The sequence below is a fragment of the Coturnix japonica genome, chromosome 1 (assembly GCF_001577835.2).
Source record: "Coturnix japonica isolate 7356 chromosome 1, Coturnix japonica 2.1, whole genome shotgun sequence".
NCBI classification, from domain to species: domain Eukaryota; kingdom Metazoa; phylum Chordata; class Aves; order Galliformes; family Phasianidae; genus Coturnix; species Coturnix japonica.
The window spans coordinates 9,377,667-9,405,441 of NC_029516.1; the positions used below are offsets into that span (position 1 = coordinate 9,377,667).

At 33.9% G+C, this 27,775-nt stretch overlaps 1 protein-coding gene across 11 annotated transcripts in view; it reads left to right on the plus strand.

Annotated features, from left to right (window-relative positions):
• The window catches only part of CACNA2D1 (calcium voltage-gated channel auxiliary subunit alpha2delta 1), a 325,793-nt gene that overhangs the window by 237,826 nt on the left and 60,192 nt on the right, over nucleotides 1–27,775 (plus strand). For all 11 annotated transcript variants that reach the window (XR_001558717.2, XR_001558733.2, XM_015879412.2 and 8 more), the window contains exons 8-12: nucleotides 584–653; nucleotides 1,340–1,390; nucleotides 2,730–2,829; nucleotides 16,732–16,890; nucleotides 21,287–21,391. Coding sequence is in view for 9 of the 11 variants with exons in the window: in XM_015879412.2 (XP_015734898.1) it covers nucleotides 584–653; nucleotides 1,340–1,390; nucleotides 2,730–2,829; nucleotides 16,732–16,890; nucleotides 21,287–21,391 (485 nt within the window). In the remaining 2 variants the exon portion in view is untranslated. The remainder of the gene's footprint in view (nucleotides 1–583; nucleotides 654–1,339; nucleotides 1,391–2,729; nucleotides 2,830–16,731; nucleotides 16,891–21,286; nucleotides 21,392–27,775) is intronic.

The window sequence follows — 27,775 nt, forward strand, 5'->3', positions numbered from 1 at the left end:
TGATATTATTATTTTTTTTTTTTAATTTATTATTTTTATTTTTTTTAAATTTCCAGAAGAGATGACACTTTCTTTTCAGGTTTCTAAATTGCTTCTTTATGTGGAACTTTCTTGAGTTATGGGTAATTTTAATTTTTTAGACACCATGACTTTAGATGAGCACAATCCTATTATACAACACTAATTGACCAATAAATGTTTTTTAAAACAAGTCCTTTATTGACCAGAAATATCTTTTCTTTTATATTCTAAAATGATTCAGTTGATAATCTGGCCCCTTTTAACTCAGCGGTTAAATTTAGTCCATAACTATATCCCAAAATATGTTGACCTTTCAAAATGTTCTCTCTATATATTTTACTATAGTTTATTATGTGTTGCAATTTATAGCAGCTTGTAGTTCAAAAAGCTATTACAGAAATAAAGATATTTTTTTATCAGTTCCAAATGTGGATACTCATATTTATAGTACAAAGTCGGTGATGTTAATTAATTATTTTTTTAAGTATTTGAACGTAAGATAAAGCTTTAATTTAATTCTACATTATGACATGTATTTGTTTTGTTTTGTTTTCCTATTTAGCTTCTCCATGGGTAGATAATAGTCGAACTCCAAACAAAATAGATCTATATGATGTTCGCAGAAGACCATGGTAAGCTTCCCTTAAAAAGTGATGTAGATGCATCTCTCTTTCTGGATATGACATTGGAATATTTTGTTCTGACTATGGTCTTTACTTTTAGATACTGCTATTTTCTTTAAATAAACTCAGTTAATTATTCTGAAACAAAAATAATGTTCAGATTATATTACTTGTGTCATCCTACGTAGTATATCATACTGTTTCATTGCATGGGCTTTTTCATAGGTGGATAACTGTCAAATAGGTCTCTATATAAAATGAGGAATTTGTGTGAATCCTGTAAGCTTTTTGAGGCATAGTGATACTTGGATTAGTACCAATTGAATGTGCTCTTTTAATCAATGAAGTATATTTCCTGAAGCTGTGCTGATGCAATAATTCATGTGTCATCAAGACCTTTGGGTGTGAAATATAATTCGTGGTTTGTTGTTGTTGTTGTTGTTGTTTTCATTATAAATATGTGGAAGCATTGAATTTTGGTCATTATATCCTACTTCCAGGCTCTCCTGTTGTAGTTTGAATTTTGGTTTATTTAAAAGGAGACACAGAAAGAGAGAAAATGGTGACACATATTTTTTCTAAAAGTTGCAATAAGAGGACATTTTTTGATTTGATAGGATTACTTTAGATATCTCAGAGTGTCTTCCGTCACACCCAAAAAATATGTTTTCATTCATATCCTTTGTTTATTTCAGGTATATCCAAGGAGCTGCATCTCCCAAAGACATGCTTATTTTAGTTGACGCGTAAGTTTTTAATATCTGGATGTTGACTTTAGAGAGATGAAAGTACTTAAATCTATTGAAGAAATCCCTGCACACTGAAAGAAAGGAAGAGATAATTAGAAGTCCTTGTATGCAAGGATCAAAAATCAGTTGTGAGCAAACAAATATAGGAAAATATATTTCCAAAAGACCAAAACAAACCTGAAAATTATTTGAACTATGTACAAGGAAGTGTTTTTAAATCACTTTGATATTATTGTACTTTCATCTTCTTAATAATTACTAAAGTAATCAGTAGAAAATTTCTCACATGCGTGCCAAGATTTGATGTAAAACACAAAAGCAGAAGCAAATTACTGGAAGCATGAAAGTGGATTTAATCATTTCATGAGCCTGAAGGGTGAGAATTATGCAGAGTTCACATTTTATCGTACTTATTTGAAGCTCAGTTCCTATAAATCATTAATCCCTGAGCAATTGAAATGATTTGCATAGATAGACTTCCCCTTAAAATAAATGTGAAATAAAACAAAAAGGAGGTTTTTTTGGAAAATTTTACATTTCTCATTTCTTTTTTGTTCTTATTGAGAAGTTAAGTTAGGTTATTTTATAAGGGCAAAAAAGAATAATGAATCACGAAATATAAAAAAAAAACAAACAAAACTTCAAACTTTTGTGACTTTAAATAAAGAAATATGTTTGATATTTATACTTAGTTATTTAGTAGATGCAGTGTAGAAAGTTAGGGACAAAACATTAAAAAAAAACAAACACTCTCTCTTTACCTTGATAAGGCTTCTCTTTGGCTAATGCCAAGGGACTGAAGGAAGCACTGAACTTGATATATCAGACCAATCACTGTTTGCTGACCAAAAATGCTTTGTAAGAAAAATTGCATTTCTTGTCTTTAAATGTGGTGTTTATATATCTAGAGTAAGGTTTATTAGCATTTGTTATTTCTACACCTAGAAACTTACACTTATTTCTTGAATCTTACAAGCTGCAATTTGAGAGTCTAAAAACCTAAATCTGTAAATTTTTTGGTGGGAATATAAAATGTTTATATAATGCATTGGTTCAGAGGAAAAAAAAAATAAAATCTCATAAAATTGAAAAAGAAAAAAAAAAAAGAAAAGAAAAAAGATAATTCATTATGACCCAACCAGAGCCACAAAATTTTGGCTTTGAATGCCTTCATTTCTTAATTTTGAAAATGTTGTAACACAAATGGTTTGTTGGAGAACTGTTGAAAACTCAAGTGTAAAGTTTACTGAGAGTGCTGCTTGGTACTCCATATTTTCCTTTTAAAAATAAAATGTTTAAAAATCATCTTCTCTGTTATCCTATGGATTTCTTTTAGGAGTGGGAGTGTCAGTGGATTGACGCTGAAGCTGATCCGCACATCGGTCATTGAAATGTTAGAGACCTTGTCTGATGATGACTTTGTGAATGTAGTTTCAGTGAGTATCTGTTCTCTCTACAAAACCGGAATTGTCATCAAAGCCACAAGGAAACTATTTTCAATGGAAGATTTGAGATGCTTGTGTATTAAGCTGCTAGGAGGCTTAAAAATATATATATATTTTAGCACAATTGACTATTTTCTTGAAATAACAGGATTCATAGCAGCCATAGATTCATGGGAATACATTTGTTTAAATAGACATTTCTATAAAGGCCAATTAACTACAATGAACAAGGAATCGGTTAAAGCAAAATTCATTCATTCCACCTTTGCATAGCCAAATTCTACTTTCCAATACAGAGATCTGTTTGTTTGGTACATGCATATCCTCTTGGAATAGTTCCCTGGGCCCCTCATTCCATTTTTTGGTAGCGGAGTCTGTTTTTTAAAGACAGAGTGGTACCAAGGAAGTAAGGGAGAATTCTTTCTTCCATACTTCAGACAGTTGAGGTACTCAACTGTTAATTGATGTGTCACGAGAAGAGGTACAGTTGTACATCCAACTGGGCCAAGGGATATTCCTAAGAAGTTCTAAAATTTGCAATTACGTGGTACAAAAGCAATTTTTTTCCACCATAATTAGCAATATAATAGAGGAGGGAATGCACACAGGGACTTAAAAATACATAAAATTATGTGTGCAGGAACAGTGTATGTGATGTGCAGGCCCGAGTACTGGTGCAAAGATGGTAGGATTGTTATTAATATCTAATGAAAAAGGTGCTGGCTTTTTTGAGGTTGGATTTTCAGCAGCTGAGATATTTCAGAACACAGTCTCATACTTCAGAATGGTGTGTGATTACTACAAACTTGACTATTAGTCTTAAAACATAAGTTTCTGTAGGAAAGAGTTTTTAAATAGTTCCTTATGATAGCTTTTTCTTTTCTTGTTTCATTTTGTTTTTGGTTTGGTTTGGTTTTGAAATGGCATTTCAATCATTCTAATATTTCCATGGAATTTAAAGTGCAAATTCCTAGTTTTCAAGAAGACTGAAGGCAAAATAAAACAGACTTGAGGAGGGGGAAGTCAGTATGAACTACTTGCATTTCTCAGACTCATACCTTGGATGTTATGGTCTAGCCTCAGGGAAGGCTTTTTTGTTCTTTATTAAGTTGTTGAACTGTAGAGCTTTGATTCTAAGGATTTAGGATAGGAGTGCTGGCATACTCTTAATGACAAGAGACAGCCTGCATGGTGAGTAACTCTGCAATGATTTTGGAGGCAATTTTCAACTTCTACAGATGTGTTGTAGCCAGCCTGCAGGGAGAAAGACCTGAAATATCACTATCAGAAATCTCTTTGAACACCACTTATTGCTTCATCTTTTGCTGTCAGTCTAGCTAGACCTTTCCAAAGTAGGAGAGAAGCTCTTATTTGCAATGACATTTCCGTTTTCCAAATTTTTCATAGTGAATAAGATGTTTTTTTGTTTGTTTGTTTGTTTGTTTTCATCTAAATTGCAATGAAAGAAATGAAACTTATTTTATTTTTCTAAAATAATATCAGCTTTGTGTAATGACATTTGACAGCTTAGCTCTTGTTCTTGTGTTCACTGTTTTTTTAAAAGTGTCAACACTCTAATCCTAAACTGATGGAAACTGTTTACTAACAGTAATGAAGCTATACCAGCCTCTGCCATTGGAAAATATGAATCTACAGTTCCTTTGATTCAAAATTTTCCCATCTCTTTTCTTCATTTACTCTCAGCTGACTAGAAATTGTATATCTTAATGTTGAGGCAGAAAGTCTTAGACTTAGGGTATTTTATTGGTTAACTTTCAGTGCTGTTAAAGTAGATAAGATTTGTTTCAGAAAAAGAGTGGAAATCTATGAAAAAATTCTGCAATACATTTTCTCAGTATTTGGTAGCTGGCAATATGTAACAACCTTTCCTCTTTGAATGAGCGTACTGCTTTAGAGGACTCTATCAGATATTTGACTGAAGAACTGAAGAGGAATTTTCCATTGACCTACGTTCAACATCTTAGGAATACAGTGCTCACAGAAACATACATACTAGAATGTGCCATTTCTAAATATTTTATCAGGTTCTATTTTTATTGCACATTTATAATTTAAAATTCCATATTAAATCCTATCAGTACAGTAATTGTTTTTGTATAATCTATTTTCACGTGTTTTGATGACTTATGTAGTGAAATTGTGAAAATTTATTATGCTGTTTTCTTTCTGTAACAGAAAACAAATCACATTCTACAGAAAAAAAAATGGTTGTACTGTTTCAAGGTATAAACATCAATGTCGGTGCATTTTGGGGATTTTTCTCTTTTTCTAGGTTTTTCAGTTTTTCAACAATCTAAGCAAAACCTCAAATCAAAATTAAGCATCAAAACTGCTTAAAGAAGGTGATGAACTACCATGCTCAGTAGTATTTGCTCTTAGGATTATTTACAGAAACATATGCAAATTCATAACTTTATATAGCATTCATCCAAATAGTAGACTTCACTGGCTAAGTATAAAGTCCAAAAACCTAGATGCTAATTTTTAGTTCACATAATGGTAATAAATTGACATGTGAACGCTCAAAACTATCTACAGTTTTTTCTTTCCCTCCTGGATCTTTTCGCCAAGAAATCAACAGTTGCTTTATGTCTTGTTGGATTTAATAACTGTAGAGTGCCTAGTAACGAGGTTTTGAGTTAGCTAAAGAGCTGTTTTACTGCTAACCTCTGCCAAGATGTTGTCCCACAGAACGCATACGTATGGTGACTCATACCCACAACTGAGACATGGATTTAAGCTCATGCCAATCAGTTCTAAAAACTGACAGTATGATTTAATCAACCCTGATTGGTATATATAGAAGTCATGGGAAGCAAAAAGCTTAAAAATAGAAGCGCTAAAATCTATTAGTTCTGCTGACTTAATATAGTTCTTGCATTTATATCAAGGGAGAAAGAGCTGTATAAACTGTTAAGTCACATAAAGACTTCTAGGGGTTAATATGTCATGATTTCCTCTGGATTTGCATTTTTCTTCTCTGAAGTGCTGTGCTTTGTTGCAGAAAGAAAACCTGCTGTTAGAAAGAGCTTCAATGTATGAGTAATACAGCTGTTTTCCCACTAATCCGGTTATATGCTTTGATAGCAATAAGTGGTAGATGATAGGGGCAGCAATTTCATCCCAGCACGCTATGATTTAGTGACTTGGTTTCAAATGTTGACACAGAGAGTGTAATTTGTTGATGATGGTGAGTAGGCTGTGATTTGCTGGGGTAATATATTGCAACTTACATTCTGTAGAGGTGGGGAAAACCACATGAAGGAAAACACAACTTAGAGGAACAGACATGCTAACTGTTAGGAACTGTATGACTGTTTAAAATCACTTAGCTTTCATAAAAATGTTAAAGTAGAATGTATTGTTTGGGAAATGAATGTTAAATATTTTAAGCATGCTTAAAATAATATGTAGATTGCTCTGAAAGTAATGCCTCCTCTTTATTTCCATGTGGATTGCTCTGAAAGTAATGCCTCCTCTTTATTTCCATGTGAAATACAACAGATACAGAATCATAGGATCACATTGTAGGGGCTGGAAGGGACATGTAGAGATTATTGAGTTCAGCCTCCTGTAGAGTAGAGCAGGACCCCTACTGCAGGCTGCACAGGTGGGTGTGCAGGCAGGTCTTGAACATCTCCAGAGAAGAATCCACAGTCAACTTGGGCATTCTGTTCCAGTGCTCGATGACCCTTACTGTGAAGAAGTTCCTTTGCATATTGGTGCAGAATTTCCTATGCTCCAGTTTATGGCCACTTCCCCTTGTCCTATCACCACAGGTAGCTAAAAAGAGGTTGGCCATGTTCCTTTGACTTCCACACTTATGCTATTTATAAACATTAATAATCTCATCTCTGAGTCCTTTTTTCAAGGCTGAACAGACCCAGTTCACTCCACCTTTACTCATGGGGGAGATGCCCCAGGCCCGCTGTCATCTTTGTGGCCCTCTTCTGGACTCTTCCCAGAAGATCCCTGTCTTTTTTGTACTGGGAAGCCCAGAACTGGATACAGTACTCCAGGTGAGGCCTGACCAGGGCAGAGTAGAGGGACGAGAGCATCACCTCCCTTGACCTGCTAGCCACACTCTTTCTAAAGCACATCAGTGTACCATTGGCCTTCTTGGCCACAAGGGCACACTGCTGGCTCATTGCCAACCTGTAACCCACCCCCCAGGTCCTTCTCCACAGAGCTCCTCTCCAGCGGTTCATGTCCCAACCTGTATTGATACTTGCAGTTATTCCTTCCCAAAGAGGGAATATGTAAAGAGCACAATAACATTATTTGATAGAGTAAATTCTCAGCTACAATAAACTGTTTTTAATATAGTCATCATCATTAGCTGATTCACACAGGTAAGCTGATCAAGACACTCTTCTTTTTGTGGTGTGACAACAGTTCATGGCCATTCAGAGGATGGCTTGTCTTTCACATCACTGTCACCAGTGATAAAATGTGCTACCCACCACCTCACTGTGTTCACATCCACTGGTTGGTCTTCAAAAACATTTAGCATGTGTTGATGAATTTCGGTAACTCCATTATAAAATCAACTGAAAAACAGTTTAAATTTTTGAGGGATAATTTTGAAGTTGGTAAATAAACAGGCTGAGAACTAATTTGATAGCAGCTAAGAAGTGCTGTCACCAGGGGAAACTCTTGCATCCATGGATTTTCATACCTGTTACATATAGCCAGTGCAAGAATCACTAGTTGAAGCCCAGTCGATTTGAGTGGCATGTAAATTGTTAATATGCCTCAACAAATTGCAAGGGAAAGATTTATGTTCTATACATATCAATATTTAATGCATTCCTGGAAAATGTACTTTAAGCAAACTTTTACCATTAAGCATGTTTTTAAGCATGTTTTAAGCATGTCTATTATGGGACTAAACAAGGGAATTCTAAGGGCTGGTGATATGTGGATATAGAGACAGTGTGCTGGAGGTCAGACTAGATCATATCATTTCCCCTTTTGGCCTTAAATCAAGACTGCATTTGTTGGTGGTGGTTTTGTTTTTCCATTTTGTCCTACTGTTTTAAATGTTTATCCCAAATAGCTGTTTGGCATCCACTCTAGTTACTAATTGATTGGAAGGCACTTCATCATCCTTATGTGACATCATTACATTAGCTTTCATCTTTGTAAATAGGGAATATTTACTGCACACTTTCTCTTTTTCGCTATGCACTTAACAGTTCAGCAGTATTTATTCGGCCAGCATTCACTTCGGTCCCTCCAGCTGCTGCAGCACAGATGTGCAGGCCCTCAACTACTGGCCAGACTCTGGTTGCAGACACGAGAGACCCACTCAGTAAAAGAGGTAGAGAAGTTTAATAAGAATACAGGGCAAGCAGTACTGATGACGTGCAGTGTATGGCTGGCTGAACAAGCAAACTATTTACAAATGACCAACAGTTTTGTTGTTTTTTTTTTTTTTTCTCCTTACTCCTGTTTCTTTCTCACATTTGTTCACCCCCAAGTCACCTAAATTCATCCCATTCCTCATCTTAGTTCCATCGCTTAAGACATCCTGTAGTAAGTCCTTTGTGTTTCTGAAGGGCATAGAAACAACAAACATACATGTAAGAAGGGGATTAGAGGCTTAAAAAATTACACTGTTGGTTTTTTTGTTGTTGTTGTTGTTGTTGTTTTTTCTTTAGTGTTATTATTTACTTTGTTAACATCTATGTTTTACTGTTGTATTATTAAGTACAGTTTTAGTTTGCTATGGAAGAAAAATATACAGATGGTGTGTAGAAGAAAAAAAATGTGTAACATGTTGGAATAGGGAAAATCTTAATATCTGTTTCATTTTAGATTTGTCACAGGTGTTAATTCTCAGTAATCATTAAGTGTATAGTTAAGGATAGTTAATAATAGTTAAGGAATAGAATAAGTGTAGTTGAGTGGAAAAAGAGCCAAAGGAAATAGAAATTAGAAGCTGAAATTCTAACTTAGGATGTCAGGAGTGGGGATGTTGCTGGAAACCGTACATTTATTACTGTAAACTGTAACTTATAATTCCCAAAGTCACCTCCATTCCTACTTTGTGGGATTGCTTTGGGCATAAATACAGATTTTTAGTGTCTTCTCTTGTAGTTGTCAAATGTCAGGAAGTCAGACTTCTAACAACACATGGCACAGGCTTCTGTTATTTCCAGAATAAATGCCAGCTCTCTAATAGATTAGTAGTATATAAAGTGACTTTATTAGCAGTATATAAAATGAGGTAATAGCTCTCGGTTCCACTTGTTAATAAATCTATTGTCTACATCTAGTTTTTTTTTAATTTTTAGTGAAGTACTGGTCTCACTTAACGACTGTGACATGTCAAATACTGACCAGAAGTGCATTTTTGATTCATTAGAACCAGGAGACAATGATTAGAGGGAGCTGAGTAGCTAAGTTTATTCTTCTCTAAACATGAACTCTCCTTACCAGTTGTGATGTGGCCAGGCTGTACTGGCTTTAGTGATTCTGACAGAGAGAGATGACTCACAGTGTTAATGATACAAGAGAAAAATGTAGGCTGTCCATAAGGTTTGGGACAAGGTGGAGGCTATTTGTTTGCTGTCTCTTGCTTTTAAAATATATTTCCTATAAATATACTCTGTTTGCAAGGTGAAAACTTCAACTCATATATATCAAGATATATATCTATCTGGGTGTGAATGTAAAGGAATTCTGGCAGAACATGAATGAAATACACACAGACTTTTCAAGTCTCACACTTTGTAGACTCACACGTTTCCAGCCTCTATCACAGCTTTAGCAGCAGCATCTTGCCATTCAGCAGTGTGCTGCTATGGCCTCCTTACTGCTTGCCAAGCCCAGACACCCCACACAACCAGGCAGAGCACTTCTGTCCTGAGACATGGCAGGCAAGTTTAGAGAAAGTCTTGAGAATAAGGAGGCAACACTGTAGTGCCCTGCCCTCCCCTAGCCGGGTGCCTGGCTCTATCATGTCATTTGGTGCATCAGTTAAATGTTCATTTTGCTTTTGATGTCAAAATGGGAACTGTACATATCCAGCAAATGTATAGATAATATTCAGACCTTTTTTTGGTCAGTGATTTTGCATGTTCTAAACAATTCAAAATTGAATGAATGAAGGTAATAAAAGTACCTATAAAATCACATTCTTGAAAATCTCCTGCTACATATTCTCATACAGTGTATGTGAGGAGCACTGGCATAAAGTGAACATTGCAGCCCTACAGCTCTGACATAGTTGAGAACTGTGAGATTTCTCTGGCAGGTGCTTAAGTTTACATTACATAAATTTCCAGTAGGACTCAGAAATGTGATATTCACTAAACAAGAGTACATGCTAACATAGCCACAGCATCATGGAATGTCTGTAAACAAGTTCTTTCTGAAAGACCAGTGAGCAAAGCTGGCATTCTTTGTTGCAAACATAATGTTCACAGCGTGGAATCTGAGCCTAAATCCTGCTGTACTTAGTGGGAGATTTGCACTATCTATGTGCAGATAATCTCACTGATTAGAAAGGTTAACTAAGTTAACTAAAAGCATATTTTTATCCAGTACTTGGTCCTTTCCAAAATGTTTGTCGCATACTATGCTGCAAATGTTTTTTTTTCAGGAAATATTACATGGTCTAATAGATTGCTGTTGAATGCTGATACTTCTGATCTTTCAAATTCCTTTCAGAAACTCGGTATTATGCATTTTTGAATGTTACATGTGTAGTTACTCTGGAAGTAGTATCTCCTATTTATTTCCACTGAAAATACAACAGAGCACATTAACACTATTTGATAGAGCAAATTCTCAGCAATAAAATACTGTTTTTCAACATAGTCACCACCAGCAGCTATGCATTTTCACTGGTGATGAACAAGAACCTGCATGCTGCATTCATAAAAAACTGCAACAGTGGTGGTGACTCAATGTTGCTGTTGCCGCTAAAGCTCATCACCCACTGCCTCTCTGCTCACATTCACTGGTTGGTCTCCGTGATCACTCAACAAGCGTGGATGAATGTCAACAGGTACAACATGGAGGAACTTGGTGACACATTTTTACTTCATCCACACTCCATGTCAGATGCCATTTTGTCAGAGTGCCCCTCTGCTGCCATCTGTCACACAGCATCAAATAGTAACAATATTGGTGGGAAGGTTCAGCCTCTACTGCCATACCACCAGCCTCTGATGTTGTGGGCCAACATAATAAAATAGGAGGCATTGCTTTTGGACCAGTATTTTATATTCTAATACATGTATTTCCAGTTTCCATTTTTCCATTAAAAGAAGTATGATACATTTAAAATGACAATAAGCACCAGTAATCTTATTTCACTATATACTTGCAATATACTATTGCAATATACTTTTAATACAATATTCGCTACTGAGCAGTGGAATAAGGCTTTTACATTCCCTTTACAATGTATATGTAGTTGTAATGCATATAAAGAAAAAATGATCTAAATGCAAGTCGTAAGAGAATACTGTTATTCTATACCAAGTTATGAATTTTAACATCGTATATTTTTTGCTAGGTCAAATTATAAATTGCTGTTGCATGAACTGCATCTAATTTTATGTGTAATGAGATCTACATGGTAATAACACATTGCAAACTGCATTCTTACTATTCTCTAAAAGGGGTGTGATAAATATTTATATCATCATAGTGCTGAAATATGTAACTGGCCTTATTCAAGAGTCTATTATTATTGGGCTTAACCCTAAAATCCTATTACCAGGCCTACAGCTGCAGGGAAAGAAAATAAATAAATAAATAATAGAAAGGAACTGAAAGCAGCAAAGCTGGATTTTTTTTTTTATTATTTTTTTTTTTTTTTTAATAAGAGGAAAGCCTGATAAAATCATATCTATTTCAGTATTACTTATTTAATATGTATAGTTACAACTGGGTCACCAAGCTGATTTAGATAGGAGGTAAAAGTAGCATAGCAACAAACCTTGGCAGGCTGAAAACCAGCAGCAGCATATCTGATTAGGCCTTCAGTGAGCTCACCGTATTTTTCTGATTTTTCTGTATTCCCAGAGTGATATTTCTCATTTATTCAATTATCGTGGTCTTCTTGTTTTAAAATATTAAGCTTTGTCTCTGTTTAAACGTAGGAATCATTGCTTTGTCCAAGTTTTATCTGATTTTATGTAAAATAAACATTTCTAAATGTTTTGGAATATGGAATTTGTAAGCAGCCTAATGCAGGTTTTCATTCAGTGTTGGGATGTGGAGAGTTTCTGTTTGTTTCTTACACTGTTGGGTTTTTTTTCATCTTAGAAAAGTCACTTTAAAACATTCTGGAAAAAAAAAATCTTAAAAAAAAAAATAGATAAGAAATAAGTTAATTGGGATAAACAAAGGATATTTTTAGGGATTTAGCAGGTAAGAATGGTTGGGAAAATCTGAATTTTTACTTAGATTTGTTATTTATTGTTCAACAAGAAGGTTTTCATTTCTACAGCGTTTAGAGATGCAGAAAGGAGCTTGGTTGAGAAATGTTAGTTTTTATAGTTCTTCTATTATATGTACTGCAAACCTGGTTTTTAAAGCCATTGGAAATTATGATGCTTGTTAGAAAGGAAAATTCCATTCTCTTGAAGCTGTGATCTCTGGTGTTCAGCATGTGAAAATTGCCTTCAGCATGTAGATATTTCTGGATTATAATATTTCTTTTTTACTCATCACACAAAAGTATTTGTATTAATTTCAATGGGAAATGTATGCAGTTCAGAGAAGGCACTAATGAACTCCCCCAGAAGTATAATATTCCGTGTTTCAAGGAAATGTTTGTAAGAGCAGTTCAAATGTTTTTGTTGCAGTGCCACCTAGTGACTAAAACCCGTGCAAAACTTTCCATGCTTTTTTGTTAGATTATTAGCATAGATTTGTTTGTATTTTCCAAAAATGAGGTGTTTTACTTTTTTTTTTTTTATTTTTTTTTCCTTCTGTTTTTCAAGTTGATTTCAGTGATTTCACCACTTTCCTCAATTTCTTTTTCTGGGGTTTGTGTTCATGTAAATTACTTCTATGTCTGCTGAGAATTGTGGCATTCCTCAGTGGATAAATGTCTTGTCCAGACTGCAGCTGATAAAACTTGCTTTCTTGACTGTATCATACAAATGAACATGTTTATTTATATATCAATTTACATATGTGTATGAAGACAGTAGATATGGTAGAAAAAAATATATTATTGGCCCTAAAAAAAAAATAATAACAAATTTATGATTAAGACAAATATCCCAATATACTACAATGAACATGTTTATTTATATATCAATTTACATATGTGTATGAAGATAGTAGATACGGTAGAAAATAAATATATATATTATTGGCCCTCAGAAAAAAATAATAACAAATTTATGATTAAGACAAATATCCCAATATACTACAAAAGCAGATCTGAAAGTAATTCCTCCTATTAACTCTATGAAAACTAACAGCAGATACAAACAACACAATAACACCACTGGACTGAACAAAGCCTCAGCTACAAAATGCTGTTTCAACATAGTCCACTGCCTGAAAGGAAGTTGTGGCCAGGTGGATGTTGACCTCTTCTCCTGGGTAACTAGCTACAGGATGAGAGGGAATGGCCTCAAGTTGCACCAGGGGAGGTGCAAGTTGGATATTAATCATAGATTTATAGAATCATAGAATTGGCTGGGTTGAAAGGACCACAGCTATCATCTAGTTTCTACCCCCCTGCTATGTGCTGCCAACCACTTGACCAGGTTGCCCAGAGCTACATCCAGACTGGTATATACATATATTTATTAAATATTTGGAAGAGTATAATATATGTTATATATTGTATATATTAGGAAGAGTTTATTCTCAGAATTTGTGAGGTTGTAGAAGAGTTTATCCTCAGAAGTTGTGTTGTAAATAAAATTTATTTAGCATATTTAGCATTGTGTACTGGGAATGACAGGCCAATTTTAAGGGCAGCCTGAAGGCTTTTACATTTGAAATCCTTCAATCACTTCACTACTTTTCTGGTTTTCAGATTTATTAAATGTTGCACGGAATTTTTTTCCCCCTCTTGAACATTTTTGTCAGGTGCTTTTAAGTCAAACTCTTTTCTTCACCTGCTAGCAAATAGGTAAGTGTTCAGTTTGTAAGGTTATTTTTCTATTTACTGATTCCTTTAGCTAATTAAAAGCTCTCCTTGTTGGCTATGTTGACTGATGTTAACATAAATATTCAGTGTTGTATTTCAGAGCAGCTGGCTCATAGATTTTCTTTGTTAAAATATAGCTTTTGCAGACATTGAGTGATTAAATTCTCCATTCTACAAATGCACTATTTATAAATTTCAATTTCGATCAACATTTGTCTGTTTGTAGATGCATCTATGTTGACTTTGGCCTTTTTTTTTTTTTTTTTTTTTTTTTTTCCCTTGTGGTTTAAAACACATGGAAGTACAGTAGATGTTAATTGTTAAAAGTTATTGATCCAGAATTCCTGTCAATTTTTGAAATGGCCATTTTATATCTGTAAGTACCAATTCATATGTTAGATATCTGACCTTCATAGAAATACTTGCCTAGGTAACATTTGCAGGACTGCTAGGGGACAATTTTTGAAAGTAATGTTAGTGGCATTTCAGGGAGAAAATTTCACTTATCACTAAACCTTCAATGAAAGTCCCGTAACCATTGAAAGTAGCTCATTGAATAATTTGCATCAAATGTTAGAGGGAGATGTTTTTGAAATTCCTTTTCAGAAGAAAGGCTTTTTTAGAGCAAAGGTACTTATCAGACAGCATTTTTATTCTTCCCATGATTCTACTGTAATCCCAATTCAGAATTAAAATCTATTTTCAGAACTTCTGCTTTTAAAATTGCATCGTTTTTTCCCTGCCATGTTTATAAAATCAGATCAAGACACAGAACTATGTTTTTACTGCCTCATGGCTAGTGTGTCTAATGATCACAGGGTGATTTATTGGTTACTTCTGTAAGAAAAACAATTGAGCATGTCAGTGTTTTGCGTCAGAGTGAATTGATTACAGTTGCGTGATCATTTGGTGGTTTTGTTGTACAGGCTAAATGTGCTGCTTAAACACAGTGTGTAAGTATCACCAAATCTAGATACTGAGGGAAAATGAGACAAATGAGCGATCATAACTTGTTTGAGTCTTAGGGAAAAGTGTTATAAATTATAAAGGCTTTAAAATCACTCAAATAAAACTTTTAGAGTCTAGCTGGGAGTATTACACTTTAATAGCTGTAGAGAGTCAGTCCTTAACAAAATCCTTCTTTTCTGGGAAATGTGGGATAGATTTAAGGAATATTCAAACTAAAAGTTTGATTCTGTGTAATCTATTTCCATGTGTTCATTAATTTTAAAAATGAAGTATGCATGGTGACAGTGGGAGTACTGGAAATAATTTTGATATTCATTACTACATCCTGTTTTCATACTTCTATTAATTGATGTTATTTAGATACATGATGCTGTATTTATAGTCACTGTGCTGTGGAAATTAAATCCCTGATACCTCTGTGCTGTTCTGTTTCAGTGATTAGGCTGTCTTGCTTCCTCTCTGCTTTATTTACATACAGATGTTTCTATCTCCTGACATTCAGCTGCATAGTGAATAAGGAATGATTTCCATACATATAGAGATCTTAGTGCTTTTCTGTTACAGAAGCCCTTTTATTTAGTTTCATATCACATTATTAATCTCTGTTGCCTGCTTTAAAGTAATATTTGCTATCTACTTTTTAAGCAAAAATCAGAATAAAATTGTGTTTATTTTTTTCTATAGTACAATTGAATTTGTAAATCAGAAATCAGAAATTTGTAAGTCAGAATTACAAATATTATTTTTAATTGTCTTTTTGTTATGTATAATTTAGTATAAAATTCTAAAGGAGTTCTAGCTTGAGCAGTTATTGAAACCCATGACCATATTTGCCTTATTTTCTAGGCAGTCCCACTGAATTACCTAACAAAGTTGAGTTTTAAACCTAAAAATCCCTTTGATTTTACAGTTATTTAAGTTTTTTTCAGTAAGTTTTCACCACAGATAACTAACAAGTTAAACATATTTCTACATTTCTCTCTCTCTGCTGAAGTATATATTTATGTAAATATATGTGTGCATGTACCTTTATACAGAGACCATAAACTCACTTATACTTGTGCAGACAGAATTTTGCATATAAAAACTTTTCTCTGTATGCTTTTAATGAAAATCATGAACTCTTATAGATGATAGAATTTGTCAGTAGGGTGATTTTTTGTTTTTTTGTTTTTTGTTTGTTTTTGTACTCATTGCTAATAGAGCTTATATATTTGTTTTTTTAATACACAGATTTACATTGTTCTTAACAGTGTTGTCCTTTTCATATCTATACACTCATTATTCCTTTCTCCCAAGTTGTACTACAAGTTATCTGTTTTTATTTATTATGACCTGCAATTGCTATGAATTAACACGTACAATATAGAAATTGCTCACTAATTCAGCCATCATTTTCAGAGATCGAGAAATTATTATTTATTTTTTTTTAAATTTCTCTTCTGACTTCCCTAATTCTGTGCTTCTTTTATTATGTGAGCTTAAAACAAAATTTATGTTGTTGTTTTTCTTCCCTTTTCTTATTGTAGAAATTATTGTGTTGCAACAAAGAATGAAGCACCAAATGACTTTATTATATCTATTGCCAGTTTTGAAATAACCAAACACTGACAGACATTCACACTATGGTGGAAATTAATATCCAGGTGTCACATGTTTCATATCTTGGACCAGACAGACATTAACATTTATTTACTACTTACATATCAGAAAAGAAAATTAAATATATTGTATATTTGTGTCTTTAATACTATCTGTTTATTTCACAGTTTAACAATAATGCTCAGAATGTCAGCTGCTTTAATCATCTTGTCCAAGCTAATGTGAGGAACAAGAAGAAGCTGAAGGAAGCTGTGGATAAAATCTCTGCTAAAGGAATTACTGATTACAAAAAAGGCTTTAGCTATGCTTTTGAACAGCTGTTGAATGTAAGTATGAAAGTCATCTCTCGTTGCTGAAAGTGAATTAGTAAAACTTGAATGTTCAGAAGGCATTTGCATGCTGCTCTATTGTAACAGATAATTAGTATGATACCTTCATTTTAGCAAGCGAAATAATCCTAACAATATGTCTTTTCATAGAATCCTACAATGGCCTGGGTTGAAAAGGACCTCAGTGGTCATCATTTTTCAACCCCCCTGCCAAGTCCAGGCTGCCCAGAGCCACATCCAGCCTGGTTTTGTATACCTCCAGGGATGGGGCATCCACAACCTTTGTGGGCAACCTGTTTCAGTGCATCACCACGCTCTGTGTGAAAAACTTCCTCCTCATATCTCATATAAACCTCCCCTTTCTTAGTTTAAAACCATTCCCCCTCATCCTATTGCTATTAATCCATGTAAACAGTTATGTGAACAATTGTTTTCTTTGTTGAACTTCCACATCTTGACAGATTGCTAATGTTTGAGAATAGGTTCGGTTTTCACTTTGCTAGTATTGTTTTTACTTTATTCATATGTGCATTTATATATGTTTATTATGTTTTTAGGTCATGATTTATTGACCTTAGCTTGAGCAGGATAGAAAGAGCAGATGACTTTAGCTAATTGTATTATATATTTCTCTACTTAATGGGCAAAATGAGCAATTTCCTCAAAAATCAAGTGCCTTTTCTTCATGTTTTAATCTCATTTTATGTCCTAGTTTTCATGCAAGCACTGGCTTTCTGAGTTGTAATATTTCCTATTAACCACAAATGTTGTTGTTCATTTTTTGTAGCTTTTTGTTTTAAAAAATATTTCATATAATTCTAGAGTCATAGAATCACCAATGTTAGAAAAGGCGTGTGAGATCATCTAGTCCAACTGTCCACCTACATCCAATGCTGCCTACTAAACCATGTCCCAAGTACCATGCCTATGTGTTTCTTGAACAGCCAGGGACAGTGACCCGACCACCTCCCTGAACAATATGTTCCAATGTCTCACCACTCTTTGTGAGAATAAATTCTTCCTAACATTTGACCTTAACCAACCCTGACTCATCTTGAGGCCATTATCTCTCATACTTTAGCAAGTTATGTGGGATAAGAAGCCTGCGACAGCACTGCCTCCTTTCTGGTAGATGTAGAGAGCTATACATCTCTGAGCTTCTTCTTCTCCAGACTGATCAATCCCAGTTCCTTCAGCTGCTCCCTCACTCACTCATAAATATGAAATGTATTATTTCTAAAAGATGTTTTTTACCCTATGATATCTCTCAGTGGAGACACCTTTACTTGTTTTATCCTTCTTATCTACCAGATATGGGAGCATTTCTGACATTGTATTTGTGGCTTGGGGTAGAACTAGTTGAAAATTTTCTGACCTCATGAAATTTTTATAGAGAAAAGGAAAATAAAATGTTTCCAACAGTATTTACTCAGCAGATCAGTTTTGATTAACAAAGGTCTTTGGCCAAAAAATGATTGTGTGCTGTCTGCTGATAGGAGCATAAATCTGCCTGAAGGATTTAAACAGTTGTTAGACTTTATCAGTCCAGCCTTAATAACTTTGCTTCTTTGTTTCTATCCATTACCACCTCATGCGGAAGGAACCAGAAAGACTCAAGAAATTTTGCCAAACACATCTGGTTCCTAACATCATTTATATTTGATTAACATTCTGTATGTAAGTACTTTGTGTTCAGGCTATAAAAAAGACTTGAACACAGGGGAAGATTCAAAGTGGACTTGTTTTAAGATTAAAAAATTACTTTAAAAAAATAATTAAGGATTAGTTTCGTAGTGGGACTGTGTCTGCTTACGGGAGACGGAGGTGTAATTAGTCTCACAGAATCTCTGTAAGCCTCTATATTATGCCTGAATATTGTGGATGCGTATATCAAGGGAAATTAAAAGGTTGCACTAGGTAATAGAAATACAGTCATTCTTTCTAGCTATTGACAAATCCATTTGGCAGGGAGAGTAAAAGTCTGCTGATGGCGTCAATGCCAGACTGATGGCAAGGTAGTTTAGTGGGTGAATATAATACAGGCTTAAACCAGTAATAAAAAATATGCTTAGGGATAATTTCCTATCATATTTATGATTTAGTGTAGTCCAACTGCTTTAAGGTCAGTGGAAATTGAATATTTTAAGCAACTTACAATTTTGTAGCAATTTTGGTTCATTGTTTCTTGATGAAAGTTACTTTGAAAAGTTTTCCTTCATAATGAAGTAATATTTTTCTAGTGTCACAAAAAAATTGTGTTCTCCAATGTACTGCTAGAATAAAATAAATACTTGTTTCTTTTTCTTTTTTTTTTTTAACACACTGATTCAACTTAATGTTAGTAAACATCATTACATAATATCTGAGGTTTTTTAAATTATTATTAATTATTATTACATTAAGTGATTGTTTCTTAGAAAATAATGTTTTAACTTCAGCAATTCAGGAGTTTTTTCTTCATATCGCAATAACTATGATTTGTCTTGTATTCATCTCTTCCTGATTCAGGTAGATTATTTTTACCTTGCTTTACATTATCTTTCTAGGTGGTATAATGTTCATAATGATAATTTATTCCTAAAGTGTCATTTCACAAAGTTTTATTCCAGCCTGACACTTAATGATTTAATTTTAAGGATATGAAACTCATTAGAAGAAAAAACACAAAATTTAATTACAGTATAAAGCAGGTAATGTCTTGCTTACATTTTTGAAAGAATCTGAGATGACCTTCATCAGGAAAGAGACCTAAACCAAGTACTTCGTCTGGGTTTTAACTTTTTTACTTTTGAGGTTTATGCTAGGAAATAGGGTTTAAGATTTTGTATTAAATCACTGTAAGCGTATGTGAGTTCCTTCATTTATGAAGTATCCATTCTACTTTTATTACTTTTTTTTTTTTAATATAAAGAATATTGCAACCCAAAGAAATATCTTGTAAGTCATATTTCACAAGTAAAAAAGAGTCATAAGTTATTTAATTCCAAATGTACAAGAGTATGCTGGTGAGATTAGAGGGAATGTATTTATTTCAAGGGATTTTTTTATTTGTTACTGTATGTAGGAAAATCATTGGGTTTGGTTTTTGTTGTTGTTATTTGTTTGTTTGTTTGTTGATTAAATAAGTACTTATTCCCCAGACACTGACCTACCAATGCAGAACATTTCTGAGGCAAACTTATACATCTATCATTATAGTGACTGCAAATAATGTTTTGATTTTTAATATGCCGGTGGAACTGTGGATCTGCAATATTGAGCATAACTGATCAATGCATGAGTGTTTGTTTGTAATGAATCATATCAGAGAGCAACAAAGGGGAATGGGATCATCTCATCTGGCTAGCCAGGTGAAAGTTCAAAGACTAAAGCAAGGGAGGTTTTGGTTTTGTGGAAAGAGCACCTTACTATTTCTCCTCCTGAGTGCATAGTGAAATAATATAGCAAAATGTAGCTTATGAAGGTGATGTTCATTTTATTCCACAGAATTTCTAATGTTTTACTCCTTCACATGCAGCTACTCAGAAGTACTAGGACATGCCTGGCTAGGATCTCTGGTATGCAACATAGAGAACAAGGAATGTTGGCTGTACAACTTAAGAAAGGATTATTTAGACTAGATAGATCATCTCAGGCAATGAGGAGCTGTGATGAATGCCAGCAGAGGAGCCTGTGGCTCCTTCTGTAAGGAGCCAAAATTCCTATTCATCACTCTATTGTTTTGGCTTTGGAACTCCAGTTTTATTTTTTTGCACTGTATACTGTGTTTTTCTCGGTGGCTTTCCTAGTTACTTGGAGTCTAACAGGAAACAAAAGCTTTTTTTTTTTTTTTTTTTTTTTTTTTTTTTTTTTTTTTTTTTTTTCAAGTGCATACTCATTAATTCATATTTAGTAATTCACTTCATATTCAGTAATTCATCGTTTCATTGTTTCCAAATTTCCAAAATGACAGTAAGGATGGAAAAGAGAATATGAAAAATGTTCAGAGACTGTTACTGTACAAATCTCAGATCACTGAAATGATGCAGAGCATCTGTAGAGCTACACTGTGGAGATGGATTAAAGTTTACTGGTGGTCCTAATTCCTCTGAACAGATCTTAAAACTGTTAGGATTAACTATCATAGAATGAAAAAAGGTCTTTTTTGGTGTTTTTGTTTTTGTTGTTGTTGTTGTTGTTGTTTGTTTGTTTGTTTGTTTTGTTTTGTTTTTCTGGAAGGAGGTAATGATTAAAATACTGGAAGTCTTCGTAAGTATTTTCATTACTCCCAGAGTGAAGGAATTTTTCCTTTTGTGTAAGTAATAACCATTTTGATTTGAAAGCCATCAAATAGAACAGTTGTTATTCTTTATAGCCTAAAATAAAATATAAGCTTCTGTTTGTATTCCTACAGCACAGTGTTTCTAGAGCTAACTGCAATAAGATTATAATGTTGTTTACGGATGGTGGTGAAGAAAGAGCGCAAGAAATATTCCATAAATATAATGAAGACAAAAAAGTAAGTGATATTCCATAAATACAACGAAGACAAAAAAGTAAGTGATATATGAAAGATTTTCTTATATTAAGTGCAGTAGTATGATGTGGAATGTTTAAATACAGAAATAAAAGCTTTTTCGTTTGTACATAAAGTATTCTTTATATACTGAACTTCTCCAGGGGCAGTTAAAGCTGTCTAAATCTATAATATTTATCTGAAAAAAAAAGTAAAATGTATGTAATGTTTGCACTTTGTAACTTACTGTTGTCAAATGGTACAAAAGTTCACCATTAGGCATTCAGAATTAAATGCTAGTGGCATTTTTCTTTCTTTACTGTAATCCATGTGGAATCATGGGTCATTAAAGTATATATATCTTCTCACTGTGAGTATTTTCAATATAGAATCATAGAATCATAGAATTACCCAGACTGGAAAAGACCTCAAAGATCCTCAAGTCCAACCACAGCCTAGCCATATTACCCTAAGTCTAACAACCCTCTGCTAAATCATATCTCTGAGCACCCCATCCAAACATCTCTTAAACACATCCAGGGACAGTGACTCAACTACCTCCCTGGGGAGCCTATTCCAGTGCTTAACTACCCTTTCTGTAAAGAAGTGTTTCCTAACATCCAACCTAAACTTACCTTGATGCAACTTGAGGCCATTTCCCCTTGTCCTGTCACTTGTCAACAGTGAGAAGAGACTTGCCCCTCTCACACTGTGAGCACCATTCAGATACTGGAAGAGAGCGATAGGGTCTCACCTCAGCCTCTTTTTCCCCATACTAAACAGCCCCAGCTTCCTCAGCCTCTCCTCATAAATATGTTTTGTTGTTCATCAAGCAAAGACAAAACTAGATCTCGAAAACCTGCATCTGAACACTTTTGGTCAGAACAAAACTACTCATCTTTCCCTGTGAGGCTAATTATGAAACTGAGAGTCTTAACTAGTAAAGGGACAGTTGAAACTTGTTCTCTTATTCAAGCAGAATTACGGACTTGACACAAGAATCACTGGATTTGGTGTTGATCAGATTGTTGTTTCCATATGTGTGTGAAATAAAACAGGTTTACTGTTGTTTTCTACTGTGTTTTAGGTAAATCATTATTCTCAGAAGATTAATTTATTTCTAAAGGAAATTTAGATATAAGCTAGGTTAATATTGTAACTAAGAAATTACCTATACCTATTGTTTAAAGATGCCTCTAAATGTTAGATTACAGTTTCCTAAGACACTTCAGTAGTTGCCATGCATGTCTATGTGTAAAGCAGTAGAAGTATTTTGATGGAAATACACATACATTTGAATTAATCCCTTCAAGAGAGTAGCTAAGAATGCAAGACAATTTTCTTCTCCACCAATGGTTCACGTCGTGAACATGAATATTTTATAATTTTATGTCTTCTTTATAATAGTATTTTAATATTATTCTTTGTCTGTATTTTTAAACTGGCACTTTGAAGGAACAGTTGAAATCATAGCAACTCACTGTGACATGTCTGTATTCTGAAAACATATGCAGAGATTCCTCTTTAAATGTGGACTTCTGTGAAGTATAATTAATGAAATATAATTCAGAATGGCTGTTTTACTCAGTCTTTTGATACTGCAAATTTACACTGCAGTGTAAACTGGGCTGTTTTGATGTGTAATAGTATGGATACTTTTAGATAAAATACAGTTTCACTTTCTTCTCTCTAACAAATAGATGTTTAGATTTTTTGTTGTACATAACAAGTGTGTAATGGTGGCAACATTCACAGTTGGATTTCTGATGAGTTAAGTGCATTTTCCTATATAATTAACACAAGTGCAGATGCGGCGCAAGGTCATTTTCCTACAAAATTATGTTCTGAGTACTGACAAATCCATACCTGTAAGAAATTATATTTTGTTACTGGGTTGCTAGATGCCATCCTTGCTGTTTTTCTCAAAGGTGTCTTTGGAAATAGAAGAGATGCTAAAAAAAATTTGCAGGTATAATTCTTAATCCTAGTTTTCAATCAGAAACAATTCTTGTTTTATTGAAAGGAAATTTATGGTTGAAAACTTTCTAATGAAACAGTAAATTCATTTTTAGCAATAATATTAAAACTTCCCTGACAATCATTTGAATAATTATTGTATTAAATATATATATATAATATATATTAAAATGATAAAATAAGTATCATATACATTACATATATGTATATATGAAATAAATAAATAAAAATAATATTTTTTAAAAATAAGACTAACACAGAGTACTCTTTTGATGGTAGTTTCCTTGGTTATACTACCTCTAATCCCAAATCTTGTTCCTTTTCTATCTAACTTGACATAATTGAATAGAACACAGTGATAACAGCATTAACAGAAACAATCTAACTTGAAAAATATAATGTAATTTTAATTTTCTGAGCCAATAGTCTTACAGCATTACCTTCTTAGACTGCATAGTAGGCTGCTTCCATGATCAGATATTAGATTTTATGTGAATCTAGATACTGTTGCCCTGAAATTTCTTAAACTTCCTATTTTTTTTCTTGTTCAAACATATGGCTTCATTCAAATGTATTAATTGCCTTCATCTTTCTGATCTAAAATGTCTTCAGCTCTCTGTCAGTTTTCTTCTTTGTGTCATTAACTTTGTAATTCTTTCCCTGAAAGAACTTTAAGTGAGTTTTATGTGGTCATATGATGAGATTTTGTACATTTTTGTACATTACCCTTAGTGCTGCTCTCTGAGTTTAGAAGTGAGAGGATGCAGTAAACAATTTAAAAGTACTGAAAAGTATCTTGGATTCCAGTCTGGAAAACTTCTCTGTTACATTACTGAATTCCATATATTTGGGTTGGAATGTAGGTATACAGACAGTTTTTTGTCTTTACAAATCAAAGTATGAAAATTATTTTAAAATTTATAAAACTTTTTTGAGGAAGAACTAGTTTTCATCTGTTTGAAACTGAAAAATTACAATTATGTTTTACCTTTGCATGGCTTTTTCCCTCCATAAACTGAGATTTTATTGTCACAGATTGCAACTATATGCTGTACTTGATATTTAAAAATTGGCTTGTTTACCTTTAAGGTGACATTTGGGGCAGTCACATTAAATCTGTGAAATACCACACACTATGAATTTCAGGAATGTGGGTGGTAAATTTGCTTTTTATTTGCACTCACACTACAGATGGCTTCACTGAAGATAGCAATATAAATTCAATTGAAATACAGGCACAGTAGGCATTCTCCATCCTAAGAATTCAGCTTAAAAATAGAAAACTAATACAGTTCTTCAGGACAGATTGTGCACTCGGAAATCTGTGTTATGAGGAATTGCTCAATTTATGTGAGTAGGAAAAAAATCTTAAGTGTATTTCATGCACTTTAAGTTGTCTGAAGTTTCCTGGCATGATAGATTTCTTGGGTGGTCAGATGGACTGGTTTCAGGTGGGAGGAAAAGCACAAGGTTGGTCTCATGTCTCATTCTCACCAAATTATCTGTAATAATTAATATAACCTCATGGCACTGTCATTTGAGGGGAAAAAAAAAAAGGTATAAAAAGAAGTGGTTCTACAACTCAGTTATATATAAATAGTTCTGTGTGGTGGGCACAGAGCTGCTACAGTGATAGAAGCCCATTGTGAAGAGGCTCCAACCTGGGAAGTTCCACTAAGAAATTTAGGACTATCATTATTTTCTTTCAGATGTAATAGATTCAGTGTTTCTGTTGAATGATATAATTAAACCTCTATGAGAAAACGTTTGGAAAACATTATTCTAAAATACAAATTCTTTCTGCTATCATTACAGAAGGAGGGAAAGTTATTGTTGTTTTTTTGTTTGTTTGTTTGTTTGTTTTTGTTTTTTTTTCTTCTATTGTATTGCATCTATTATAATGCTACTGCATATCAGAATGAATAAAAATATAAATAAAAATAAATCTAAAAAGTGTTAATCTAGCAATAGTAGATGAGTCATTCTAGACAAGCCTGAAAGCGTTATTTCTGACTACAAATGACCACTGAGAAAGCTGATGACATTTCTACTTGGATAGCCATGGGTTTCTGATTAGGTGTCAGACTGAATAAATGTAACTTTCTAGAGTTACTCACAAAGCTGAAAATAAAAACAGCATATTTCTAAGCATTAATATCAACTTGTGATGGGGTTTAACAACAATCAAAGTGTCAAAGCTCTTGTGTTGCTGTGTACCAGATATGTGACACAGAATATAGCATAAAGTAAGGACTGAAGTGAGCAAAATTCTAGCTTGTCTGAATGGCATGTATCATAATTTCACAGATAAAATAGCAGTGCTAAGCCAGTCTTTAGCTTTCAGTTTTTACATTGTTGTCTGGGCCATACTACATTTGCCTTCTGTGATCTTTCGAGAGGCAGAAGCTGTTATTTCTTATTTCTCCCTAGACAGCCTCCTTGTGCTGTGAAATTTATTGAAGTGATGGTACAGAGAACCATCACATAACACAAAACATTTCTAGCCAGCTGGTTAAACTGGCTCACTGTCTCCTTCCCTAATCACTTCTGTCTTAAGAGTGTGTCCAGTTCTTAATTTTAATTTACTGTATGCACTGTGGCTTTCACAACTTGTAAAGCTAGAACATTCTGGGTAAAATCTGGGTCAGTACTCACACATTTTGCAGTCAGCTCCTTGTAGTTTTTGTTGTATGCTCTCTTTTTTTCCTTTTAATTAAAGTGACAACTGTTAGTACAGAGCTTGCTGCAGAAATATTTTATTCTTAAGGTAAATTATATTTTGTACTGATTTCATAGCCCCATTTATTTAGGAAGGATTTACAATGGATCCAACAGTCTGAGCTTCATAGTTTCTAACATAGATTAATGTCATTCAGTTAATTAATATAAATATTCCATATAAGTAGTCTTCCTCCTGTGACAGTTAATATTTGGAAAAACTTCAGTAGTAACTAAATTGCACAGTACTAGGTGGTTTATGGTCACAAATGTGTAAATACAGGAAGTAATAATTCTTATCTTTTTCTTGTTTGTTTTTTGTACGTGTGATATCAGATACATATCCTTCCTCATTTACCTAAGTTTTGAGACACTTACTTGATAGTGTGTGAAGCTTCTTCCTCCACTCAGAAATGAGTAAATTATTATTAGAAATATGATGATTTTTAAAATAAATATGTATATATTATCCAGTATTTAGGAAGAAATCTGTGCTGATGTACCCCTGGCATGTGTCCATTGCCTGTCAATGCTGTTGCATTTGAACAGTCTGCCACAGCCTTTCCCACATTTCCTTTCTGTGATGCCTTTTCATTTAGACTATATACAATCTTTTCTATTTTTTTTTTTTATTTTTTTTCCCCCATAAGGTTGCAATAAGGAATTGCTATCCATTTTTTGTCACCTTTTCACTCACTTTTCCCTTCAGCTGTCAGGTCTCCCATGCCGTCCTATATATGTACACAGATTTGTTGGGCAAGATTGTTGCAGGCTTAGAAAGTGCAGCAGAAAGTGCAGCAGGGCAGCTGAGGGTTTATTTTTGGAAGAAGATCAGTGTGCAGAAAAGCCTTTTCATGCTTATGTCCACGGGGCTTAGTGTCGGTACTGATTTTCTCTTTAGGCTGCTGTTTCATTATCGTCATGAGACTGTCTGGGTTACCATGTGGCGTTTTTATTTGCTCACTAGATAAAATCCATGTGGTCATGCTGAGAACTGCAGAAGGCTAAGAAAACTTTTAATGTAGTTTTGTTGAAAAGTAATCTTATCAGTCATATTAGAATCATATGTATGTGTTACATAAAACCCAACTGACAGCTTGTTTCTTTCAAATTTGGTGTGAGAGGATCATTTGATATGTCTATTTTTGCTGATCTTCAGTTACAGATCACTGCATTAATAGTGATTGATAAAAGGTGTCACATGCAGGTCCATGCTGCAGATGGCATAAAATGATTAATCCAGGCAACAGGGATAGGGTATCACTTAATATAGAAAGTACATTGTGATTATTATGACATGAAAATAAAATAATGGGACAGTATTATACTTATTTACACAAATAATATTCCAAACCTTCCAAAATCATTTCTTTCTCCTTCAGTCCAACTGTCTTGTTCCTTCCAGGTTTTTTATTAATTTAGACAAAAAACAAAAAACAAACAACAACAACAAAAATCTTTGACATAGAATCATAGAATTACCCAGGTTGGAAAAGACCTTGAAGGCCCTCAAGTCCAACCGCAGTGTAAACCAGTACCCTAACTCTAAAAATCCTCCACTAAATCATATCCCTGAGTACCACATCCAAATGGCTCTTAAACACATGCAGGGATGGTTATTCAACCACCTCCCTGGGGTGCCTATTCCAGTACCTAACTACCCTTTCTGTAAAGAAGTTCTTCCTAATATCT